The sequence below is a fragment of the Zonotrichia albicollis genome, chromosome 17 (assembly GCF_047830755.1).
Source record: "Zonotrichia albicollis isolate bZonAlb1 chromosome 17, bZonAlb1.hap1, whole genome shotgun sequence".
NCBI classification, from domain to species: domain Eukaryota; kingdom Metazoa; phylum Chordata; class Aves; order Passeriformes; family Passerellidae; genus Zonotrichia; species Zonotrichia albicollis.
This window is the reverse complement of record NC_133835.1, coordinates 8237330-8245218: the sequence shown is the minus strand read 5'-3', so window position 1 is coordinate 8245218 and position 7889 is coordinate 8237330. Positions and strand designations below refer to the sequence as shown.

Below are 7889 nucleotides of genomic sequence, written 5' to 3'. Positions count from 1 at the left end.
AGAAACAAGACCTTGTTTGTTTTGCTCCCCACCAATTATTTTGGATGTCCCAAATGACATCACCTGCATTTTTCCTGCTGTGAAGCTCTATATATGAAGATCCTGGGTCCCATTGATCTTCAGAAGACAGGGACATTGGCTGGAGAGAGAGCTTGGTCAGGTAAGAGCAAACTTATTCCTCAAAAAGTGTGCTCCTTGCTTCTGCCTCTGCAAACCCTCAGTGTTCCTTTGGGAGTGTTGGCCTTTTAACAAAAATTGTTATTCTTGCCTGCTGCTTGCCTGAATCCTGCTCTCAGAAGTAAATGGTGCCTTTCAGTGCAAGTTCCTCCAGAAGAGATGTGCGTGTTCATCGGATTTGTAGTCCTTGCAGAAGAAAGGGTATTTCAGGGTTTTCATAAACAATTATCACTTCAATTATCTTTGGTATAACTCGATTATCTGCCATAGATTTCTAGCTAAGGTGAATTAGACCTCTCACACTTGTTTTGATCCCTTTTTGATGAGTTATTTACATTTAAATAGATTTGGAGCAATGAAGTTCATTTTGGTTCTTTAAAAAAAGAAAAATAAGCTACTTCAAGTTGTAGGTACCACAGAAATATTTCAATGACATTGAAATGTTAAAGTTTACTTTCTCTTTCTTACAATTCCATCAGGTGTTTCCACGCAGAGGGAAGTCTCAGAATCTGATGTTTGTGCAGAAATCATGACATTCTCCCTGGAGGTTCTCTCCTTGCTCGATACATTTCGTGTATTTATACTCTGTAGATGCTGTTGTTTTTCTTCTAGAGACAATCATGTTGTCAGAAATGTCTTGTTTCCCCCTTCTGTGGCATGCAGGATGTGTTTCGTGGAGAAATCCCCATCCGGGATGGATGAGTCCCAGATCACACAGCTCAGTCACGCCATTGCTCCCCAGCACTGGGGGGTCACAGCAGGAGCATCCCAACCACCCTTTGCTCTCCCCTTGGCTGCTCTGGCCATTGGTCTTTGGAGTGACTGGTGCTGACACTCTGGTTCCTTCTGCAGGAAAGAGCCACCAGGAGAGTCACTGTCCATCATCACCATGTGATGAGGAGGCAGGAGAGATGCCAGCAGCATCCTCCCCGATTTTGTCTTCCCTGACAGGAGTTCCTCCTTTCTCCCTCCCTCCTTTCTCCTCCCTCCCTTCTCTTTCCTCCCTCCATGGGCTGGAGCTCGCTCTCCCAGCACTGCACTAATGGCAATCACTTCCCACAGCTATCAGGACCGAAGATGTCGGTGTTGTGGACTGTTGTCCTGCTCAACAGCCTGCTGATCCCTTCACAAGGATTTATAATCCCATTATCAGTTGCCAGACCAGATACGAATGGTAAGTGTATGTAAGAGACAGGATTTATCCTTCTTTTGAGGCCAGTTCTGCTCTTTTTGTCTCTTAATCATACTCAGAAAATCAGAAGCTGGTGCAGATCTGCCCAGCAGCAGCGACAATGCAAGTAATTTGCATTTACAAAGCAGTTTGGAGATGGCACTTCAGTTACTTTACAGAGGCTGGTGCCACCACATCTTTTGTATGAAGAGGGAGAGGGGAGGGAAGAGCCAGGCTGGCACACCTTGTGTAGCTCACAGTGACCTCTGATTCTGTTCTTCAGGTTTTAAAGGTTCACCAGCCCAAGATGTTCCCCAGAGAGCTTCAAGTGGTCTCCTTGGTGGCAATCTGCTTGGTGGTCTCCTTGGGCAAAAAGGACTTGTTGGAGGTCTCCTTGGTGAAAATGGTCCTGTAGGTGGTCTCCTTGGAGAAAGAGGACTTGTTGGAGGTCTCCTTGGTGAAAATGGTCCTGTAGGCAGTCTCCTTGGGCAAAAAGGACTTGTTGGAGGTCTCCTTGGTGAAAATGGTCCTGTAGGCAGTCTGCTTGGAGAAAGAGGACTTGTTGGAGGTCTCCTTGGTGAAAATGGTCCTGTAGGCAGTCTCCTTGGGCAAAAAGGACTTGTTGGAGGTCTCCTTGGTGAAAATGGTCCTGTAGGTGGTCTCCTTGGAGAAAGAGGACTTGTTGGAGGTCTCCTTGGTGAAAACGGTCCGGTAGGCAGTCTGCTTGGTGGAGATGGTCTCCTTGGCAGTCTCCTTGGAGAAAATGGTGCTGTTGGTGGTCTCCTTGGTGGAAATGGTCTTCTTGGTGGAGATGGTCTCCTAAGTGGCCTCCTTGGCCAAGATGGTGTAGTTAGTGGTCTCCTTGACCAAGATGGCATCCTGGGTGGCATCCTTGGCAAAGGTGGTGTTGTTGATGGTCTCCTTGGCAAAGATGGCCTTGTTGATACTCTCCTTGACACCGTCCTTGACCTTCTCATTGGCAAGAACGGTCTCCTCGGCAGAAACGGTCTCGTTGGCAGCCTCCTTGGCAAAAATGGTGAAGAACTCATTGGGTGAGTGCAAGTGGGAGATGGTGACCCTGAGCAGCCTGGTGTGTCTGAGCCATGCTGGGGAAAGGAGGTCCTGTTCTGGAGCCTGCACACACAGGGCTCCCTCCCTCCCTCCTCTCCTGGGGTGGGTTCATAAATGGGGGTTCATCTCTTGGGAGTGAACTCTGCCAGGGTGCCTTGTATATCCCACAAACTGTTCCTGGCTAGTGGGGATGCCTGATAACCCAGGGGGAAGAGGACCCCAAAAGCAGAGCTGCAGTGCTGGGGGCTGGGGGGACAAGGCTCTGCATATGTGCTGTTCACTGCCTTTTTCCTTGTTGCAACCATCCAGACTGAAAATTGTGAACAACACCCTCCCCAAAATCAGTCTGCGCTCCCTGCCGGGCTTCGGGCACCAGGTGGACTTCAAGACGCAGCTGCTGGTAGAGAGCAGGTAGGGCAGGTCCATCAGGGGATGGCTTGGGGCAGGGGGCACCATCTCTTTGGAGAGAAGATGGTCAGCAGAGTCCTGAGCTGCCTGCTGTGCTTCCCATGGGCAGCGTGCCGGGCCAGCCGCTGTGCCAGCAGGTGGAGGTGGATGCGACCATCCTGGTCCGGGACACGTGGATGCCTCACCAGAACGCTCTGAACTGTGAGACTGTTGACATGAACACCCATGTGAGGTAGGAATCAGGCATGATTGAACATCTGTGCGAGCGGGTGGCCCATGGCCAGCCCGTGGCTCTTGTGGCAGTGGGACACCCTGGTGCTGTTGGTCATTGATGGCAGCAGCTTTCTGCCTGGTGCCTTGAAGGTGATCTAGCTGTCGGGCTCAGAGGGGAACTGTTGACCTTTTTCTAAAATTTTGGCTATGTAAAGAACATTTCTGGGTGTAGGGAACTTAGCACTGGGCACTGAGTATGGACAATGCAAGCAAGGCCTCACATTTCTCTTGTGTGAGGTCTCCTTACTTTCCAGCATAAATCTTTGTCTCCTGCTATTTCCTATTTTCCTGTTACCAGACCCAGAGTGCCAGTTCTGGAAGAGCCTTTGAAACGCCTGCTCAGCAATACCCTGAAGGATCTGGTGAGTCTGCAGAGCCACCTTCATGCCCAGTGCTGGGTGGGGAGGCAGCGCTTTGGGCAGGGCAGGCAGGAGGCCAGGCTTCCCCATGGATGTGGATATTTGCACAGCTGTGAGCTCAGTGGGGCGGTCAGCCTCTCCTCCTGCTGAAAGGCAGCACCAGCACCTCTGCCAGGCTCTGCTGGCAAGCAGATTTCTGAGCCAGGCGCTGGTTTAGCAGCCACTAACCCAGGTGAGACCCACGCCGGCTCAGAGGGGCGCTCACCCACAGGATGCTGAGTCCTGTGTGATGGGATGTTCCCCCCAGCACTGCCTGCAGCAGCCCTGCCCACATGTGCAGCCCAGCAGAGCCCCCTGTCACTGGCTGTGCTGGTGCCGTGTCACCCACTGGTGCAGCAGGTCCCAGGACCCTCTCACTCCCCTCTGCTTTCCCAGGGCTGCAACATCATCAACGCCAAGCTCAAGGTGTTGAGCTCCCTGCTGGGCTCCAGGAACCGTAAGTTGACACCTCCTGTTTTCCTCCTCCCTGTCACATCCTGCCCTTAGCATTGCTTGGTTTTTTACATTCGGTAAATACAAATATTTTTGTAATTTTCTAAAACCAAAGCTCCCAGCTCAAACCCAACATTCAGTTTCCCTGCCCCAGCAGTGGTAGCCAGCTCTTCCAGCACAAACCCACCACTGGAATGGTTGCTTTTAGAAACAACACTGTTGCTGCGAAGTATTGTTTTCTAGTGGCTTTTCTAGCTGGGAATGCTGTGAGTGGGAGCTGCTGATGGTTCCAGTAACTCCTGGGACCATGGGATTTGGCAGAATCCCTTGCCATTGCAGCTGAAGAGCTTTCTTCCCTGTGTTCACAGAGGTGCTCCCCCTCGGGGCCCTGGGGGACCTGCCCTCCTTCTCCATCCTCAGTGGTGATGCCATCCAGGTGGATCTGAATGTAAGTGCCACTGTGTTCCCTGGTCCCAAAACTTTCGACTTTGATTCATTGGAACATGGTGGATGTTTATCAAAGGCTACTCACATTTCAGCTGCCTTCAGGCACTGTTCACAGGAAGGTTCTGATGAGTCTGCTCCAGCCACATCCCTGCTATTGCCACTGCTGGGTCTTGTCTTTATTTTTTGCCTGCTAATCCTTGATGGTTGCATGATCAAGAGTGGCTTGATGCTACTTAATTAAGCATAATTGTAGCACTCTCATAGTTTTTAATCAGAAAAGTTTAATTTCATACAGGAGCAGCAGTCACTGCTTGCAGGCATGTTCTGTTTATAAGTGGTTTGTCAAAGTTTGGTAATTGACAGGGACCAGAATCATACATAAAATATCAGCAATGTGTGTTTCCAATCAGGATATGTGGCAGTGTTTCTGTGGGGAAGGTGTAGCAGATGCAGCCCTGTCTCATTTAATGCAGACAAACCTCATGGGAGGCTCTCCCCGAGGTGCACAGGCAGGCAGGGTGCCCAGTGCAGCCTCTGAGCCCCACCAACGCCCCTCCCTGCTCTGTCCCCTGCAGCTCCTGTCTGAGAATGGCAGGGATGGCGTGATGCCCCCCACGCAGGAACTGCCCCTCAGTGCCAGCCTGCAGCTGGCCACTGGCCGCCGGCCCCGGCTCAGCCTCTCCCAGGACACCCTCAGCGCCCTGCTGGAGCAGGGCCAGGGCCAGGGCACCCTCAACCTCAGCATCACCAGCCTGGCGGGTAGCAATTCCCCTCTGCAAGGCCAGGTCAGTGTCCTGCCTGCCCTTTGGTGCCCACCTTTGCCTGCTGTGTTTGTGGGGTCCAGCTGAGCCCCGTGTGGGCTTTGCCCAGCCCCTCCCAGGCAGCGATGTCACCGGTGCTGTTCCCACAGGTCACCCAGAGCAGCTCGCTGACCGTGTCTGCCCTTTTCCCCTTCATCCCCCAGGTCAGTCACCTTCTCCATTGCATTGACTCCAGCCCCTCACTCACCCCACCCCTGCCCTGACCTCCTCTGTCCCTGCAGCTCAGCCGGGCCCTCCCTGGCTCCCTGCCCCTGGAGCTGCGTGTCCGAGTGAGGGATGAGCCAGTGGTGGCTGTGAGGGATGGAAGGGCCACTGTCACCCTCAGAGCCACTATTGATGTCACCAGCCCTGCCCTGCAGACCCCCCAGGGGCTCCTGTTCTCCGTCGATATGGTGAGTGAGCTCCCGGGGGATGAGAGGTCTGGAACAGGGCCATGGCTGAGGCTGGAGCATTGCTGCCATCCCCTTGGCTTGCCCTGCCCTTGGCCCTGCAGTGTTTGTGCTTTTGTATTTACTGCATCATCAAAGCGGTGATGCCCAGTCCTTTAAACAAGCTCATAACCAAGCACAAAGTGTAAGTGAAATGTTTCAGGAATAACACAAAATAAAGACAGGAAGTCAGGCCCTGGGGAGAGAGATACATGATGCCATCTGTCACGAAAATGTGGCTCCTCGGCACAGACAAGTGTTTTTTCTCAGAATGGGTAATTTACAAATACACTTTTCAGTCTTGGGAGCTGTGCAGGGGAATAACCTCATTTCTTTCATTGTTCCATTTCCAGGACATCGTTCTGAACATCACCCCATCAGTCTCTGATGGCAAACTGCAAACCTCCCTGGCTCTTGACAGGTAGAGCCCAGCTCTGCGGGTGGGGGCCTCTGCCTGGGGACAAATGGGGCTGGTGGGGGACAGAGATGTAGACATGGTAAAGATGTCAAGGGCTGCTGGAGCCTTCCTGCCTCCTCCCAGCCCCAACCTCTGACCAACTGCGTGGTTGACGTGATGAGAGAATTGTAAAAAAGCTGTTCTAATTTTACAATCCTGTATCTTTATGAGGGTGAGAAAACTTCCAGACTGAGAAAGGGCCTGGAGGAGGCTGCACCAACACACCCCAACTGTTCCTTGTTTTTATCTTTTGTAGCATCAACCCGACACGGTTCCCCCAAAGCCTTGATGCTGCCAGTGTAAGTGCATGCACTGGGTGGAGGTGCTGCAGTGAGGGATGCAATGGCCAGAGACTCTGTGTGGGGGAGGAAATCCACAAGCTCATTCTTCACTTTTCATCCTTCTACTTCTCTTGGCAGAGAGCAATTTCCCTCTGCTCTGCAGATCCCCTGTACCCTACAGCAGTGACACTTGGGTCTATCTCCTCACTTGGGGGTCCTGGGAATGAGGGAGGAATAATTGAAAAGAAATTAGCCAAAGAGCATACCCACCCTCAATCCTGGGAGTGATTCACTGAAGGAGGATTCCTAGTTCTTGTATTTGAGAGCAAACTGAGTAGAACTCAGCTGATTACCCTGACAAGGCCCAATAACCATTGCTCTGACACATCTTCTTCCCTGCAGGCCTCCTCGCTGACAGAATGGCTCAAGAAGGTCCTCACAGCTGTTTATGTACCTTCTGTTCAAGGTATGGGGGTCAGGATCCCCTCTCATCTCAGATCCAGTTGGATTTGAGGCTCTCCCCCTCCCTTTGGTGCCTTCATTCTGGGTTTCATCCCTGTGATGAGATTCCTACACCTGTTTTTGCAGATGCCCTCTGTGTGTCGGTTCCACTGCCCAACGTCCTGAACACCAACCTCAGGAACGCTGCAGTTGCCATCACTGATGTAAGGATTGAGTTTTCCCACTGTGCTGTGTCCTGGGAGTGGGAATGTGCCCACCCAGGGCTGGGACATGCAGATCCCACAGCCCCACACCACCCTGGCCAACCTCATTTCCCATGGGCTGCTCTTAGTTTCCCTCTGCTGGTTTTCCACAGGAAAACCTCACCTGGGATAGAGCAAAAAGCTGGTGAAAGTCTGAATGAGAAAACTGAGTTGTTTTTGTTCTACTTCTTCCAGGAGGATGAGTTTTCCGGCCAGAGCACTCTGGGAAGATCCTGCTCGGGGGGAACCTCATTGCTGCTCCCTTTCTGAGGCAGCACATGCACCCCAAGCCCTGCTCTGCTCCACTCTCTCCCTCTTCCTTTGTCTCCAGTGCTGCTCTGTGCTGTGGCTGTGGCCTGAGCAGGACAGGCAGCAGCCTCTGGCTTGGCTGGTGGATGTTTGGGGGTTCCTGTGGCCCCTTTTAACATCCACAGCCAGAAGGCAGAGAGCTCTTAGGCACATAGGCTGCTCTCGTATTGCTCTTTCAATAAAATCTCTCCCTGTCACAGTATTTTCCTCTCTGGATATTTATTTACATGAGTTTCTGGCTCCCCGCAGCTGTTTACCTGCTCCATGCCCCTGTGCCACATGGCACACAGGTGGGTGGGGAGGCTGTGCCTTCAGAGGACAAACTGGGACCTAGAGAGAGCATTTCTGGAGCTCAGCCTGTGGCACCAGGTGTGAAACAGCCTCTCAGAGGGGCACTGGGTTGGGAGCACATGGGTGCCCTGGTGCAGCCCAGCTCTCCTGCCTGACTGGTGGGGGGCAGAGGAGAGTTTGCAATGCAGTGCTGGCACAGC

At 52.4% G+C, this 7889-nt stretch overlaps 1 protein-coding gene across 2 annotated transcripts; it reads left to right on the top strand.

Annotated features, from left to right (window-relative positions):
- On the top strand, positions 1-7586 carry LOC113459796 (BPI fold-containing family B member 3-like). Of its 2 annotated transcripts, XM_074553700.1 has the most exons (16): positions 1-160; positions 1240-1351; positions 1632-2400; positions 2729-2830; positions 2937-3059; positions 3399-3462; positions 3895-3955; positions 4320-4399; positions 4974-5183; positions 5309-5362; positions 5441-5611; positions 6001-6068; positions 6361-6403; positions 6788-6851; positions 6974-7050; positions 7285-7586. In XM_074553700.1, exons 2-16 carry the CDS (start codon positions 1255-1257, stop codon positions 7357-7359), a joined length of 2058 nt encoding a protein of 685 aa, XP_074409801.1. In that variant the 5' UTR covers positions 1-160; positions 1240-1254; the 3' UTR covers positions 7360-7586. The 2 variants fall into 2 exon arrangements, with proteins under 2 accessions (XP_074409801.1, XP_074409800.1); XM_074553699.1 differs by lacking the exon at positions 1-160 and having other exon boundaries at positions 1123-1351.
- Positions 7587-7889: the final 303 nt, after the last annotated feature.